We start from the raw sequence: 19,084 nt of genomic DNA, 5'->3' as shown, positions 1-19,084 counted from the left end.
ACATAAATAAATTAAGTAAAAATGAAAAATTACTTGTTATTTGAGGAAGGTGGAAAAACCATATGTATAACATGGGAGTAAAGTGCCTTTTCCTCCCTTGAATGATTACTGCCCTCCGCTACGCGTCGGGCAGTAAACTTCATTCTCGGGAGGAAACGTAGCACTTTCCTCCCTTGTTATACAAATAGCTATTAAACAATTTTTTTAAACAAATTCACAAAAATAATTTTTTCACTGCGAACATTTTTTTTTAATTTGGATTATTCTGAGCAAAACAGGTCTCTTGTGATTTTTCTCTAAAATTGATTGTTGTCAAGTTATATGGCCATTTTCACATTTTTCAAATTTTAAATCGCGTGTACCTCGACAACCATCAATTTTAGAGAAAAATCACAAGAGACCTTTTTTGCTCAGAATGTCCCAAACTATCTTAAAAAAATGTTCGAAGAGAAAAAATTATTTTTGTGAATTTGTTTAAAAAAATTGTTTAAACAATTTTTCGACCACGGCACAGCCCGGCACCCTGTGGATATGTTATAACAATCTCTTTTTGAGTAAGTTTGTGCAAAAAAAATCGAATCGGAATAATTTCACTAACGGGGGCAACGATACATCCTGGACTATAACACTAATTGTTAATAATTAAAAATAATAGCTTTGTAATAAAATAATGACAAAAATCTCTTCATGACCTTAAAGAACGGGTTTGAAACTTGATTTGGTTACTTTTTGAATTTTATGAAAAAATGAAAAAATTATTTTTGTGAATTTGTTTAAAAAAATTGTTTAAACAATTTTTAGACCACGGCACCCTGTGGATATGTTATAAGGACCTCTTTTTGAGTAAGTTTGTGCAAAAAAATCGAATCGGAATAATTTCGCTAGCGGGGGCGACGATACTGCCTGGTCTATTCAGGAACAAATTTAAAAATATTTATGTTAAAAACTTACCTTGATAATGCCTCATTAGCTCGTTGATACTCTTCTTCGTCCTCGAGTCGTTCTAAAGCTTCCTGAACCTTTTTCAACAATTCCCGGCGCAGTGCTCTGACTTGTATTGATTGACTTTCTTGAGGATTTAGCAGTTCTTCCAACATTTGACTATCATCTAGGTCTATTGATAACACCTGAAAATAATTGTGATGTCTTTTTATAACATAAAAACTGAATCCTTGGATTATTTTACATTTATAATATGTATATGGTCGGTACAAAATAAATCCCGATGCACGTCATTATCTACGTCAGAGATCTAAGTTGACATTGTTGCCAAATTACAAAAAAATTCTTGAATTTATTTTAAAATAAATATATCACATAATTATTGCAGAGGTGAATTATACAACAAAATAAATTAATATTCAATGTAAATAAATAAATAAACAATAAATAATAAAACAACTACTTATAGTAAATAATAAAAACAAATCTAAAGTGTCAACACTGCAACTGCCAAATAAGTGTTATTGTGATCCGAACAAATGTGCTTTATAAAAACGCATTATATTCCACTTATACAAATTAAATGAAAAAATAAGTTATGTGTATTTCTTCAAGTTTACATTATAGTAGGTACATTCTTTCACGGTTTTTGCTGTAAATTTTAAAAAACCGCTTGAATTGACATGAAATTGGGCATACGCGTAGCTGACATGTCAAAGATAAAAAGTGATATGGTGCCGATGTGTGCTTTTGCTCTGGGGGTGAGTTTCACCCCATCTCGGGGGTGAAAAAATATATGTCCAAGATAAGTGCTGACATGGATAAACTGACTAATTTTAAGCAACTTTTGTTCCATAGAGTTTTTTCACCAAATCAATACTTTTTGAGTTATTTGCAAGTTAATATTATGTTCATTTTTCAACAAAATAACCACGTTTTTAGACGGTTTTTCGCAAATAACTGAAAACGTAAGCATTTTGTAAAAAAAATATTCTCAGCAAAACCATAGCCTATAGAAAAGTGACAAAAATGGTGTATATATTAGGTCTCTATACCTAGCAAAAGCAGAGTTATAGTTAATGAAAAATAGGTTCATATTCGAAAAATTCCAAATAGAATAATTCAATGTGAAATATCCAAATAATGGAGCATTATTCTTGGAAAAAACACATTAAAACTTTTTTAGAGTGTTTAAAAAAATCTGTATTTCTGTTTTTATAAAAAAATTGTAGCATCAAATGTAAGCAAGTTACGCTCAAAATAAAGTTGTTCCCTTTTGTTTTGGCAAAAAAAAAATCAGGAAGATCACCCCCCAATTAGCAACTTAAATGAAATTAATCATTACCGCTGCACAAGTTACGTTACTTATGTTGTGTTTATATGATCTGTAAATTTCATCGATTCAAAGTGCTTATTTTTGCAAAAATTTGATTTTTAAATAAAATCTTTAAAAATTTTAATTTTGAAAAAAAATGCTTTTTTTCAAAATAACTTAAAAATTGTTAGAGATACCGAAAATCTTAAACAATAAAAATTCGGCTTTACTTTTCTGAATATTTTTTTGTTTTTCTGTAAGACACAAATTGGTTAAGATTCGGTGTTTCTAGATTTGCATACACTCGTGATAAGTGACTAGTTTAAGCCCTTTTAACTACAGCCATTTTAAAAATAAGGACTTTGAACCGATAAAACTTACAGATCATATGATCAATACATATAGCCCGGTGGCTATAACTTTTCCCATGCGTCACGATTCATTTTCAAACAAATTAAGTCAAAACATAAAGTGAAACGAACGTTGGTGTGTATATACATTTTGTATACTGTATACTATATCTATACTACACACATCGGCGTACGTTTCACTTTATGTTTTGACTTAATTTGTTTGAAAATGAATCGTGACGCATGGGAAAAGTTATAGCGGACGAACAATACGTAAGTAAAAAACTTGTGAAGTAGTAACAATTAAGTTCATTTTAAATGCTAATTGGGGGTGATTTCCCCGATTTCTTACCAAAAAAAGGGACAAATTTTATTTTGAGCGTAACTTGTTTACTTTTTGTGCTAAAAAATTTAAAATAAGCATTTTTTAAACACTCTAAAAAAGTTAAAACGAGTTTTTCCAAAAAAGTGCTTCGTTTTTTTGTTATGGCACGGTAAAGTATTGGATTTGGAATTTAACGAATATGAACCTATTTTTCATTAGCTATAACTCTGCTTCTACTAGGTATAGTGACCTAATGTATACACCATGTTTTTCACTTTTTTACGTACTATATTTTTGATAAGAATGTTTTTTTCTACCAAATACTTACTGTTTGAATTATTTGCGAAAAACCGTCTGAAAACGTGGTTATTTTGTAGAAAAATTAATGCATTCGCAAATAACTCGAAAAGTATTAACTTGGTGAAAAAACGTTATAGAGCAAAAGTTGCTTAGAATTAGTCATTTTATCCACATCCGGACTTATTTCGAACATATATTTTTCACCCGCAAAAGGGGGTGAAACTCACCCCTAGGGCAAAAGTACACATCGGCTTATAGGCTATTGATTATGTACTATAGAAAGGAACTACAACGTTAACGGGGTTTTATTATTTCATATGGTCAATGAATCTCTCTATATGAAAAAACCGCGGAGTGCTACCATTTAAAGGGGTGCGTTTTTGAGAAATGGGTGAATTAGTCCCTGGGCACAGGTTACATTAGGGTGAATTCTATGCACTTTTCGTACAAACACGTCTACATAAAAATTGTTCCTGGATAAATTTCCTATCTAAATATAACTTTTTAAAGTCAAAGATACTTTTTTTTACAAAAATATATTCAAAAGAAAAAGCACAAAGAAACCCAAAAGAAAGAAATTTTGTTTTTTGTCCCATAACTTTTGTCCACGGGGATATAGGTATAGACATTGCTTGACAGAAAAAAAACTTACATATTTTCTCTTTAAAATGATGTTTGGTAAAGGTCATTAGGATTTACAGTTTTCGAAATATGATTTTTCAAAGTTCGCCACTCACAGCAATTTTGGGCAATTTTTCTTGTTATTTCGCAAATATTGTTCTGTAACTTTTTTCTACGTAACTTTAGGTATATGCAGTGGTACATGTAAGAGGAATAGAAATCAATTACAGTGGAACTTCGATAAGTCGGATTAATTGGGACCGCGGCCGATCCGAGTTATCGAAAATCCGGGTTAGCCGGAGAATATGGTAAAAATTAATAAAAGACCGTATACTTACAGATAAACTCGATTATAATTGCAAAAACATGAAATACATACATATGCAGATTACATCTAAATTACGTACAGTTGTATAATTCTTGGTAAAAAACTCAGTCAAAGTGAAAAAATGTTTGTTTTGTCTAACGAAAACCGGTCCGGGTTAGCCGGACTTCCGGGTTATCGGAGGCCGACTTATCAGGGTTTCACTGTACCTTTAAAATGGTCTACTGTATAATGTTGTACGACTTCTTTTAAAGAGGTTATCTTTTTCAAGACTTTTAAAGAGTTTTTATATTTTTACGATTATTTTTAAATTTTCCGTTATAACTTTTTTTCCTATATGGTATATATTATATAATAAAAAAGAAAGCTTATTCTGTTTAATTTAAAATGGTGTATTATAAAAAATTCTAGGGTTATTTTTGAATAAGATATGCTTTTTCAAATTGTAATAAGTACTTGCAACGATTTTTGATTTTAGGATTATTTTTTAAATTCCCCATTATAACTTTTTTATGTGATTGTGTGTTATGATTGAATCTTATTTTTTATAGGTAATACTTTTGATCCACTTGACTCGGCCGGGCAAACTTGAAAATATGGATTAATTCCAATATTTACTGTCAAAGCTCCTGCACCACAAGTTTTGCTTGAAAAAATAGCATGTAAATGTACCAAAGGATGTACAAAAAACTGCGGTTGTAGGAAGATAGGAATTAGTTGTTCAATATTCTGCAAAGGGTGCATGTGCATGGGTACTAATTGTGAGAACTCTAAGATAACTGAGGTGTCAGAGGAAGATATTGAAGCTAATGCTAACGAAGAGATGGACTTTGATTTTGAAATTTTTTTAAATGTCAATGTTTAAATAATTTTAACTAAAGTGATGTTTTTTAAGACTAATGTTTTTGTAATTTTTGTAAAAGAAATATTTTAAATATTACAGGTAAAAAAATATCAAAGAATCACTCGGTTTCCATTATGTATTTAAATATAGATGATACACCATTTTAAAGAACAGAAAGTAAGCCCTCTTTGTTGCGCAATATATAGATAGTATATTCATGTACAAGAAAAAAAAGTTATAATGAGAAATTTCAAAAATAATCGTAAAAAATGAAAAAAATAATATTTTTTTTATATTAGGTATTATATAATATATTATATAATAATTTTGTTTTATTTTTATATTATATTATAAAAAAATCGTTAAAAGTATAAAAGCTTGAAAAACCACAATCTCTTTAAAAAAAGTCGTACAACGTTATACAGTAGACCATTTTAAAGGTAATTGATTTCTATTCCTATTACGTGTACCATTGCATATACCTAAAGTTACGTAGAAAAAAGTTACAGAACAATATTTGCGAAATAACAAGGAAAATTGCCCAAAATTGATGTGAGTGGCGAACTTTGAAAAATCATATTTCGAAAACTGTAAATCCTAATGACCTCTACCAAACATTATTTTAGAGAGAAAATATGTAAGTTTTTTTTCTGTGAAGCAATGTCTATACCTATATCCCCGTGGACAAAAGTTATGGGACAAAAAACAAAATTTCTTTCTTTTGGGTTTATTTGTGCTTTTTCTTTTGAATGTATTTTTGTAAAAAAAAGTATCTTTGACTTTAAAAAGTTATATTTAGATAGGAAATTTAACCAGGAACAATTTTTATGTAGACGTATTTGTATCAAAAGTGCATAGAACTCACCCTAATGTAACCTGTGCCCAGGGACTAATTCACCCATTTCTCAAAAACGCACCCCTTTAAATGGTAGCACTCCGCGGTTTTTTCATATATAGATGTCCATTGACCATATCAAATAATAAAACCCCGTTAACGTTGTAGTTCCTTTTAGCTATCTTATTTTGAATATAATCAATAGCCTATTAATATCACTTTTTTTGACTTGTTAGCTATCCGTATGCCAAATTTCATGTCAATCCAAGTGGTTCTTTAAAAGTTAGAGGTTTTGCAATATTTTACCTTTAAAGAATAGAAAATTATGATTAATAGAAAATTCTATTAATAGAAAACTATGTCTAGTCTAGTGGCTGTAATTCCAGTGTACTTTGCTAAATGATTCTAAAAGGGAACAGATCTACGACTTAAATATATTTTGTGTTGGTATCACGTGACGTCAGTTACTATGACGCGGATCATGTGCATCGGGATTTTATACTGTATTTACAACTATATAAGTGTACCAACTATATTTTAAAAACACCGACGCTGAGAATAGGAAGAAGAATTTATCGGTTGTGTAGGCGGAATAAGTTAAATATCTTATCTCAAATTCAGTCACGGTCTTTATATTACAATCCACTCACTCACATGACTGACAGCCTCTGTAGTGTGATGCAAGGTAGTATTTAAAGTCTTACATAATCTTGGAAAATTCAGAAAAAAGTAAATTAGGCTGAAGTAATACAAAAAATTTACACAAACTGACAAATTTCAAGATTAACAAGCTGAAAATGCGAGCATTGTCATAACGAAAACTTCGAACTGAACATCGGATCGAAAAACTGAAAAATACCTGTTCAATCATTTTCAAAAATCTATCCAATGACACCAAACACCAACCTCCACTACACCCCCTGGAGGTGGGGTGGGGGGTAACTTTAAAATCTCAAACGGAAACCCCTAGATTTTCTTGCAGATTTGGATTCGTTACGTAAAAGTAAGCAACTTTTATTCAAGACATATTTTCGAACTGTGGATAGATGGCGCTGTAATTGGGAAAAACGATTTATCCTGATACCATGGGTAAATTATAGAAACGGTCTAATATCTCGAGAAATACACTTCCAAATGAGAAACCAAACAAATTTTTTAATACTTTTCGAAAACCTATCGAATAACACTAAACATGACCCTCCAACCCACCCCCCTGGAGGTGGGGTGGGGGTAACTTTAAAATATTAAATAGCAACCCCCACTTTTTATTACAGATTCGGATTTGTCATGAAAAACTAAGCAACATTTATTCGAAACATTTTTTAGAATTTTTGATAGATGGCGCTTTAATTGGAAAAATACGATTTATTAGCGCCATCTATCAGCATTTTTACAAAATGTTTCGAATAAATATTGCTTAATTTTTCATGACGAATTTGAATCTGCAATAAAAAGTGGGGGTTGCTACTTAAGATTTTAAAGTTACCCCCACCACACCTCCAGGGGGTGGGTTGGAGGGTCATATTTAGTGTTTATCGATAGGTTTTCGAAAAATATTAAAAACCTGTTTTTTGGTTTCTTATTTGAAAGTGTATTTCTCGAGATATTAGACCGTTTCTATAATTTACCTATGGTATCATGATAAATAGTTTTTCCCAATTATAGCGCCATCTATCCACAGTTCGAAAAAATGTCTTGCATAAAAGTTGCTTACTTTTACGTAATGAATGCAAATCTGCAAGAAAATCTAGGGGTTTCCATTTAAGATTTTAAAGTTACCCCCCACCCCACCTCCAGGGGGTGTAGTGGGAGTTGGTGTTTGGTGTCATTGGATAGATTTTTGAAAATGATTGAACACGTATTTTTCAGTTTTTCCATCCGATGTTTAGTTCGCGAAATATTCGACCGTTCCCCTACTTTTGGGACACGGTTGCATCATAAATCTTAGAACAAGAAGAGCTTTTTATGAAGAATAACTTTTATTTGTCAAATTAAAAATAAAAGAGTTATAAATGAAAATGTTCTTGGTATCCATAATTTGAGAAAAATCTTAAAATATTTTTTTCCATTAGAAGGATGTACACAGAGACAATACTGGCTAGTGATTTTAGTCAATAATTTTGCCAATTCGACAAAAAAATAATTTCTATATAGTTAATAATTATTACTAAATAATTAGTAATTTTGCCAATTTCGGCAAAATTCTCAAAAAACAAAAAATTACCTTCTACAATCACTAGCCAGTTGTATCGAGTTTAGGGAACGACTATAGGCCTTGGGCCCGCATATACAATTATTATTTATGACCACACCGTTGAAACTTTTTGTACTTGTTATTTGGGTGGAGTCGGACAAATTTTGAGCTTGGCGCATTATGGTAGTGGGGCGTTTGTCTGTCAAGCGGTGACGAAGTTGTCAATTTTATGCAAGAAAAAAATTTATTACCACATTGGTCATTCTATTTTAATCAATGGATTTTATCATATAAACAACGAAAACAATTTTGTCGGACAAAAATATTGGGGCATATGACGCGTCGGACACGCTAAATATGTCAAATTTATGAAAATAATAAATTTATTACCACATCGGTACTTTTAACGGTATCTATCATAAAACCTTTTTACAATAATGTGGTAACCTTGTCGGACAATTTTCACGGGGCATATGCGCAGTCGGACGCACCGAAGATGTCAATTTCCTGAAAATTTTTTATTTATTACCACAGATGTCATTTTTATTTTGTACTGTTCTTTTACATGTGTAATGCATATTGGATCACTTGTCGGACAAAAATAATGGGGCGTTTTGGTACAATTAAAAGAAGAAGTAATTTTTATGCATACAGGGTGTTTGGTAAAGAATGGGCCATAGCTTAACCTCAGGTTCCTGAGGTTAAAATAGGCCGATTTAAGCTAACTTACCTTAGTACAAAGTTTATAATAGCCGAGATACAGGGTGTCAAAGTTAAACTTTTTTTTTATTTATTATTTAATATTTCCTGATAGGTATGAGATAACAACATGAAATTTTATATTTGGAGGTTTCTTGGGTCGAGAAATCTAAATTCCTTACCAAAAATTATGCATTGCCCAGAGGGCGCCACATATGCCTTTCAGCACTCATTTATTACGTTCAATTTTTTTTATCCCTCACTCTGTATAATTTTGACATTAAAATTTTTATTTTCCTATTAGTTTTACTTAATAAAGGTATACTTCTTTCATCTTCCTAAACTCAACCGTTTTCGAGATAAACGCATTTTAAATATGCGATACACCATCATTTTTAGCATAATATCATTGAAGTTACACCCGAAAAATAACTTAAAATTTATGAAAATAATAAATTTATTACCACATGGATAATTTTAACGGTATCTACCATAAAACCTTTTTACAATAATGTGGTAACCTTGTCGGACAATTTTCACGGGGCATATGCGCAGTCGGACCCGCCGAAAATGTCAATCTCCTGAAATTTTTTTATTTATTACCACAGATGTTATTTTTATTTTGTACTGTTTTTTTACATGTGTAATGCATATTGGATCACTTGTCGGACAAAAATAATGGGGCGTTTTGGTACAAATTAAAAAAAATAAATTTTTATACATTTTTGACTTCATATTAAATTACGTATTTTTCGGCTCATATTACCCGTATGCGCGCCAATGGTGAATATTAAATTCTTAACTGTAGTTAAAAATGTGCAATAACTACCTCTTAAAACCCACCAAATTTCATTTGCATATCTCAACTGGTTTTAAAGCAATAAATAAATCGTCAGTTTGTCAGAAAAACTTCAACACCCCCTATCTCGGAAACGATGCATTTGTGGACATACGTTTTTCTCGTAAAGCAAACTGACTTTATTTTGTCATGCACAATTACTCCTTAAAGTTTGCCATTTAAAAACACACTTTGTCTATGAAAAACATGGCTAGTTATTAAAGTCCTTAACTTTTTTATTATCCAACATAAACGAATGAATGAAAAAACTGAATGTTGAGAAGGAATGAGGCTATAGTTAGGTATTAATTTTAGTATTTTATAGATGCTAGAATATTCCACGGGGTGATGCGAACTTTGAGAAAAAACATTTTTCCCTTTTTAAATAGAAATTGAATAAAATTTCTGAGATCGGTAACTTTTGAATGGTATATACAATTTTCAAAATTACAATGGGATAAGACAGGGAGATTCCCTGAGTCCTCTGTTGTTCAACCTGATCATGGACGAAATAATAAAAAAAGTAAGAACAAAAAAAGAATACCAAATGGGAGAAAAACCACTTAAAATAATCTGCTATGCAGACGACGCAATACTAATCTCTCAAAATGAAGATGATTTACAACGTATGCTGCACGAATTTAATATAACCGCTAGAAAATTTAACATGTAAATTTCCCTAAAAAAGACTAAATGCGTGGTTATAACAGCAGATCTAATAAGGTGTAAATTAGAGCTGGAGGGTCAAATAATAGAACAAGTCATGGAGTTTAAATATCTAGGCATCACACTATGCAGCTACGGAAAGCTCGAAACAAAAGTGGAAGATCAGGTGAATAAAGCAAACAGAGCCGCAGGTTGCCTGAATGAAACAATATAGAGAAATAAAAACATCAGAAAAGAAGTGAAAGGCAGAATTTACAAAAGAGTCATCAGACCAATAATGACATACGCGGCAGAAACACAACCTGATACAGAAAGGACAAAAAGAATGCTATAGAAACAGCAGAGATGAAAACATTGCGAAAAATCGATGGTAAGACGCTGTGGGATAGAGCTAGAAGTGCAGATATATGAAGGAGATGCAAGGTGGACAACATTAATAACTGGGTGAAACAGAGGTGTAACCAGGATGATCCTTAGGGGGAGTTACGTCTACTTGAAGGTCTCTGGGGGTATGGAATAATAATTGTGTTAAGCGTATAGAGCTCAAAGTACATCCAAAAGGGGGGTTATAACCCCCAAAACCACCCCCTGGTTACGCCTATGGGGTGAAAAGCAGAAGAGTAGAATGGAACGACCACATAAGCCGAATGACAACAAATAGAGTAGTAAGGACGGTCAGAGAAGGTTCCCCAATAGGAAGACGATCAGTGGGAAGACCACGAAAAAGGTGGAATGACAACTTACTGGAGGCACATTGAAAAACAGACAGAGTAATGTTGTCGGAAAAATGGTTTTAAAGGTAAGGGTTGCACGAACCCAGTAAAGTTCAAAAGACAGTTTATTAATAAAAATTAAATTTTTTGTCTTACTTTGGATTTGACCCAATATTTTTGTCGGACACTTAGATTTTTTGATTTGGAATATAACTACTTATAACCTGATACTTGTGTCGGAAATTCTTTTTTATTTCGAGAAAAAAAACTACAGAACGATGTTTGTCGTTGTTCAAGGAGTATGTACACAAATTATCAGATCACAATTTTTCTAAAATTTTCCCTCTTGTCGGAAAATTTTTTAAGAAAATTTTGGGTTCCGATCTACGTCATACCCTTTTAAATGCTTTACTAAGTGTGTGTACCAATTTTCAGCTAAATCGATTCAAAAGTAACCGAGAAACACTGTATTAAAATTTTTTTTTGATAATACCTCCTCGTCGATAGCCTAAAAGAATTAAGTTTTCTGTTCGTTTGCCCCAACATTTTTGTCAGACAATTATATTTTTTGTTTAAGAATATAATTACTTGTAACCTACTACTTTTGTCGGAAAAATGGTTGTAAAGATAAGGGATGCACGAACCCAGCATAATTTGAAAGTATACTTTACTAATAAAAATAAATTTATTGTCCGACTGTCGAGTTGCCCCAATATTTTTGTCCGACACTTTGATTTTTTGATTAAGAATATAATTACTTATAACCTACTAATGTTGTCGGAAAAATGGTTTTAAAGGTAAGGGTTGCACGAACCCAGTAAAGTTCAAAAGACAGTTTATTAATAAAAATTAAATTTTTTGTCTTACTTTGGATTTGACCCAATATTTTTGTCGGACACTTAGATTTTTTGATTTGGAATATAACTACTTATAACCTGATACTTGTGTCGGAAATTCTTTTTTATTTCGAGAAAAAAAAACTACAGAACGATGTTTGTCGTTGTTCAAGGAGTATGTACACAAATTATCAGATCACAATTTTTCTAAAATTTTCCCTCTTGTCGGAAAATTTTTTAAGAAAATTTTGGGTTCCGATCTACGTCATACCCTTTTAAATGCTTTACTAAGTGTGTGTACCAATTTTCAGCTAAATCGATTCAAAAGTAACCGAGAAACACTGTTTTAAAAATTTTTTTTTGATAATACCTCCTCGTCGATAGCCTAAAAGAATTAAGTTTTCTGTTCGTTTGCCCCAACATTTTTGTCAGACAATTATATTTTTTGTTTAAGAATATAATTACTTGTAACCTACTACTTTTGTCGGAAAAATGGTTGTAAAGATAAGGGATGCACGAACCCAGCATAATTTGAAAGTATACTTTACTAATAAAAATAAATTTTTTGTCCGACTGTCGAGTTGCCCCAATATTTTTGTCCGACACTTTGATTTTTTGATTAAGAATATAATTACTTATAACCTACTAATGTTGTCGGAAAAATGGTTTTAAAGGTAAGGGTTGCACGAACCCAGTAAGGTTCAAAAGACAGTTTATTAATAAAAATTAAATTTTTTGTCTTACTTTGGATTTGACCCAATATTTTTGTCGGACACTTAGATTTTTTGATTTGGAATATAACTACTTATAACCTGATACTTGTGTCGGAAATTCTTTTTTATTTCGAGAAAAAAAACTACAGAACGATGTTTGTCGTTGTTCAAGGAGTATGTACACAAATTAACAGATCACAATTTTTCTAAAATTTTCCCTCTTGTCGGAAAATTTTTTAAGAAAATTTTGGGTTCCGATCTACGCCATACCCTTTTAAATGCTTTACTAAGTGTGTGTACCAATTTTCAGCTAAATCTATTCAAAAGTAACCGAGAAAAACTGTTTTAAAATTTTTTTTTTGATAATACCTCCTCGTCGATAGCCTAAAAGAATTAAGTTTTCTGTTCGTTTGCCCCAACATTTTTGTCAGACAATTATATTTCTTGTTTAAGAATATAATTACTTGTAACCTACTACTTTTGTCGGAAAAATGGTTGTAAAGATAAGGGATGCACGAACCCAGCATAATTTGAAAGTATACTTTACTAATAAAAATAAATTTTTTGTCCGGCTGTCGAATTGCCCCAATATTTTTGTCCGACACTTTGATTTTTTGATTAAGAATATAATTACTTATAACCTACTAATGTTGTCGGAAAAATGGTTTTAAAGGTAAGGGTTGCACGAACCGAGAAAGGTTTAAAAGACAGTTTATTAATAAAAATTAAATTTTTTGTCCGACTTTGGATTTGACCCAATATTTTTGTCGGACACTTAGATTTTTTGATTTGGAATATAACTACTTATAACCTGATACTTGTGTCGGAAATTTTTTTTTATTTCGAGAAAAAAAAATACAGAACGATGTTTGTCGTTGTTCAAGGAGTATGTACACAAATTATCAGATCACAATTTTTCTAAAATTTTCCCTCTTGTCGGAAAATTTTTTAAGAAAATTTTGGGTTCCGATCTGCGTCATACCCTTTTAAATGCTTTACTTAGTGTGTGTACCAATTTTCAGCTAAATCGATTCAAAAGTAACCGAGAAACACTGTTTTAAATTTTTTTTTTGATAATACCTCCTCGTCGATAGCCTAAAAGAATTAAGTTTTTTGTTCGTTTGCCCCAACATTTTTGTCAGACAATTATATTTTTTGTTTAAGAATATAATTACTTGTAACCTACTACTTTTGTCGGAAAAATGGTTGTAAAGATAAGGGATGCACGAAGCCAGCATAATTTGAAAGTATGCTTTATTAATAAAAATAAATTTTTTGTCCGACTGTCGAGTTGCCCCAATATTTTTGTCCGACACTTTGATTTTTTGATTAAGAATATAATTACTTATGATCTACTAATGTTGTCGGAAAAATGGTTTTAAAGGTAAGGGTTGCACGAACCCAGTAAGGTTTAAAAGACAGTTTATTAATAAAAATTAAATTTTTTGTCCGACTTTGGATTTGACCCAATATTTCTGTCGGACACTTAGATTTTTTGATATAGAATATAACTACTTATAACCTGATACTTGTGTCAGAAATTTTTTTTAATTGGAAAAAAAAAACTACAGAACGATGTTTGTCGTTGTTCAAGGAGTATGTAAGCAAATATCAGATCACAATTTTTCAAAAATTTTCCCTCTTGTCCGAAATTTTTTTGGGAAAATTTTGGGTACAGCGCTACGTCATACCCTTTTAAATGTTTTACTTAGTGTGTGTACCAATTTTCAGCTAAATCGATTCAAAAATAACCGAAAAAATCTGTTTTAAAATATTTTTGGATAATACCTCCTCGTCCCTAGCCTAAAAGAATTAAGTTTCCTGTTCGTTTGCCCCAACATTTTTGTCAGACAATTACATTTTTTGTTTAAGAGTATAATTACTTGTATCCTACTACTTTTGTCGGAAAAATGGTTGTAAAGATAAGGGATGCACGAACCCAGAATAGTTTAAAAGTATAGTTTATTAATAAAAATTAAATTTTTTGTCCGACTTTGGATGTGCCCCACTATTTATGTCGGGCACTTAGATTTTTTGATTTGAAATATAACTACTTATAACCTGATACATGTGCTGAAAATTTTTTTTTAATTCGAGAAAAAAAATACAGAACGATGTTTGTCGTTGTTCAAGGAGTATGTACACAAATTATCAGATCACAATTTTTCTAAAATTTTCCCTCTTGTCGGAAAATTTTTTAAGAAAATTTTGGGTTCCGATCTGCGTCATACCCTTTTAAATGCTTTACTTAGTGTGTGTACCAATTTTCAGCTAAATCGATTCAAAAGTAACCGAGAAACACTGTTTTAAATTTTTATTTTGATAATACCTCCTCGTCGATAGCCTAAAAGAATTAAGTTTTCTGTTCGTTTGCCCCAACATTTTTGTCAGACAATTACATTTTTTGTTTAAGAATATAATTACTTGTAACCTACTACTTTTGTCGGAAAAATGGTTGTAAAGATAAGGGATGCACGAACCCAGCATAATTTGAAAGTATACTTTACTAATAAAAATTAAATTTTTTGTCCGACTGTCGAGTTGCCCCAATATTTTTGTCCGACGCTTTGTTTTTTTGATTAAGAATATAATTACTTATAACCTACTAATGCTGTCGGAAAAATGGTTGTAAATAAAAAAATTTCAGGAAATTGACATCTTCGGCGCGTCCGACTGCGCATATGCCCCGTGAAAATTGTCCGACAAGGTTACCACATTATTGTAAAAAGGTTTTATGATAGATACCGTTAAAATTATCGATGTGGTAATAAATTTATTATTTTCATAAATTTGACATATTTAGCGTGTCCGACGCGTCATATGCCCCAATATTTTTGTCCGACAAAATTGTTTTCGTTGTTTATATGATAAAATCCATTGATTAAAATAGAATGACCAATGTGGTAATAAATTTTTTTCTTGCATAAAATTGACAACTTCGTCACCGCTTGACAGACAAACGCCCCACTACCATAATGCGCCAAGCTCAAAATTTGTCCGACTCCATCCAAATAACAAGTACAAAAAGTTTCAACGGTGTGGTCATAAATAATATTTGTATATGCGGGCCCAAGGCCTACTAGGTTATACATAATATTTTAATTTTTTAGCAAATGGAACAGTCCATTTATCATAAAGGGGAGGCCGTATTTATACTGGTATAAACCTTTTTAAAACTGTTAATAAATTATTGCTTTTAAAATATTTATACTCAAATTGTATTTTCGAACATCTTATTTATTTTATATAATAATTAAATTCACTATCAAATGTCATTGATGTTTTATTAATACTTAATTTAAAATTTAGTTTGACATTCACGAAGTGTCAAACTCAAATGTAAATAACCTATGCTTGGCAAATCGAGATTTAAAAAAAAAGTAGCCTACTTCCTAATCAATCATTTGAGCTGACGTTTAGTGCGTCTGTAGGAGATAACCGGATTGTGACGTCACATTTTAGACTTTGAGGTCGATTATCTCGAAGACGGTTAGAAATATCGAAATGCCATTTTCAGATTTGGATTTAGAAGAAAAAACTACATAAGAATCCACCGATAAATCTGATCTGAGTATTGCAGGAGCGGCGACGCAATAACACACAGACTTTTGCAAATTTATAAACGAAAAGTTTTCGTTGAAAATCTGTTTAGGAAAATATCTGAACTGAAGACTATAGAGATACATATTGAAAATGTAACACCACTTGAAATAAATATACGAGCAACAATCACATTAAAAAAGTTACTGCCGGAGAAATCGCAAAAAACTTACGGAAATGTGTTTTCGTAATATTTGGAGTAGAGAATTGAGAAAGTAAACAATTTTTACTAACAAACGTAGCTTGCATTTTTAGAATCCTGGAAGAGTGCAGAAGACACAAATGACACAAATTGGAACAAAATTATTTCTATAAGTTTGACTTAACTCTTTTAGTAACGATAAGAGATACAAAATCTTAGCAAGAACCGCAAAATAATTAATAGAAGAATAATTAATTATAAGAAGAGTGGTGAAGTAGCATTGAAGAAGCACAGAAATTCAAATTGGAGCTAAATAAAGACAAAATCAAATATATGATCATGGGAGGGACAGACGAAAAAAAAAAAGAAGAATGCTTTAGTGTGAGGTCTGTGGTCTAGTGGCAAAAGCTATAGTTTTAAAATGGAAAAGAGAACGGGGACATGATGCCTGAAAATCAAAAAGCAATAAAACATTAGGCAGTTTAAGAGCCATAATGAATTCAAAATACGTTTCTAGACAAGGCAAACTCCGAATATATAAAACAGTAATTATACCCACCACTGGCGGCTAAAAGGGGGCTTGGGAGGCTAAGCCCCCCCAAAATTTTTGTTTATTTTTTGTTCCTAAAATAGCTCAGACTTATGACGGGGCCTCAGTCATGTCAGGAAAACACGCCGGATTACAAACAATAATTAGAAAAAAACATCCTGCAGCTGTGTATTTTCATTGCTATGCTCACAAAGTTGCCTTAGCTGTGACAGACATGTGTAAATCTGTAGAAAGCTCAAATATTTTATTTAATGGCCTTCAGGCATTATATGTGCATTTCTCAAAACCATCTCACCACGATATCCTGAAGAAAGTAGCCGATCTCATACAAACCGGCAAAGGCTTGAAGAAAAGTTGTATTGAAATATCTGCTCAGAGCACGACAAGATGGACATGCAGATATAAAAACTGCGAACAATTGATCAAACACTTTGATATAATGATATATTTTAGACAACTGAACAAGAAAATAGTCACAGATAAATTCCCATTACCAAGAATAGATTCGATATTAGATCAACTAGGAAGAGCAAAATTGTTTTCAGTTATAGACTTAATGTCAGAGGAAATAGCCCAGAGGAAAATGGAAAGGTCAATGCTGAGTATATCGCTTCGTGACCGAGTTAGAAATGAAGACCTAAGACAAATAACAGGAGTTACCGATGTAATTTCCCGAATTGCCACCCTGAAATGGAACTGGGCCGGACACGTCGCCCGAATCAGTGATGGGAGGTGGACGAAGAGATTACTTGAGTGGAGGCCGAGATTAGACAAAAGAAGTAGAGGAAGACCACCTACTCGTTTGACTGACGATCTCAAGAAAATGTCTAGAAATTGGGTGCAAAGTGCTCAAAATAAAGCACAATGGACAAAATGAGGGAGGCCTATGTCCAGCAGTGGACGCAGTGGCTGGATGATGGTGATGATTTATCTAGTTTGTGTTTATCTGTTTTATGTTTTTTGGTTAATGTTTCATTGGAAGTTCCCCCCTAAGGCAAATTTCCCCTCTCAAGCTAAATTTCTAGATCCGCCACTGATTGGAGACCACAGCCTTAATGTTTATTGGAAAAACTTTTTGGAAAAGTGAATAAGGGAATGTAAATACTGACTGACAAAACCATTAAAAAATAAATTGATTACTTTCATTCAACTACTGGTTGATATAGAAAGAAGAACTCTAAATTTTATTTTTCAGTATAATTAATATTATCGATTACCCAAATTCAAATAACAAATCGATGGTTAAACAAGGTATCCCGACCCGATATGTATTTAGTGGAATGAATGGGGAGCAGATGGCACCAACTTTTTCGATTATGAAATGTATTCAGTGAAAATGTTACATCAGCCAATCCCACAATGAGGGAGCACTGGAAACTGAAACTCACATTTAATGTATGAATGAGGGTTGAGGGTTATACATTTATATTTTGAGAGGCATAATTAGGTTGTATGTATTGCAAATGCATACTGTTTCACCAAGATTAAAATGAGGTATATATCCTCCATGATTTATCACAAATACGGTGCGTGTTTATCTCTTGTTTTATGCCGCAAAATTATAAGGAAATAAATGAATCTGATAAAGTTTATCCGTTTATTTTATCTACAAATCACGTTGTTGTGTGAGAGAAATTTTTATTTTTACTAAAAATTTAGTCTTCATGAAAATTCATGAGAGACATTCGAAGAAATTTGCATCTAGTAGGGTAAAATGGCCCACTTCACATAATTCAACAGCATAGTTAAGGTTAATCTGCACCCCCCCCCCCAAACTACACATTCAAGAAATTTGAAAAAATTGAGAAGGTATCTTCTTCTTCTTCTTAACTTAGGCGAAACTCGTTAGTCTCTGGTACTTAGTCATAAGACCTTTGTACCAAACCCTGTTCTTCTCCTTAAACTCTAATAAGTCTTGTGGCCTCAACGAAGGCCAACAGTTTTCTTATTGGTAGTTTTAGGATCTCTTCTGGTGCAAACCTCATGTGACCAGTGAAGTCCTGCCTTACACCACCTAGCACACTGCAATGGCATGGTATGTGTATGACAGTCTCTTCTTCCATTTCGCACTTTCTGCACCATGGTTCATTCACCTTACCTCGTTTGTATAGGTGATTTCTTAAACGGCAATGTTCAGTCACCATTTCAGTGACCGTTTTGATCTCTCGTTTATTGAGGTTCATCAAACTGTTCAAGAGTTTTTTATCAATATTCTTGATTATTTTTTTAGTCTGGATTTGCACTTGAGTGGTTCTCCATTTATTTTGATGATCCTT

At 32.1% G+C, this 19,084-nt stretch overlaps 1 protein-coding gene across 2 annotated transcripts in view; it reads right to left on the bottom strand.

Moving 5' to 3' along the window:
• Positions 1 to 19,084, bottom strand: part of LOC114325383 (neuropeptide-like 1) — a 290,871-nt gene that overhangs the window by 182,314 nt on the left and 89,473 nt on the right. For both annotated transcript variants that reach the window (XM_028273444.2, XM_028273445.2), the window contains exon 2: positions 952 to 1,127. In XM_028273444.2, the coding sequence (XP_028129245.1) occupies positions 952 to 1,127 (176 nt within the window). The remainder of the gene's footprint in view (positions 1 to 951; positions 1,128 to 19,084) is intronic.

Source organism: Diabrotica virgifera, chromosome 6 (assembly GCF_917563875.1).
Source record: "Diabrotica virgifera virgifera chromosome 6, PGI_DIABVI_V3a".
Classification (NCBI taxonomy): domain Eukaryota; kingdom Metazoa; phylum Arthropoda; class Insecta; order Coleoptera; family Chrysomelidae; genus Diabrotica; species Diabrotica virgifera.
Note: the sequence above shows the minus strand (reverse complement) of the source record. Positions and strands in the feature narration are given on the sequence as shown.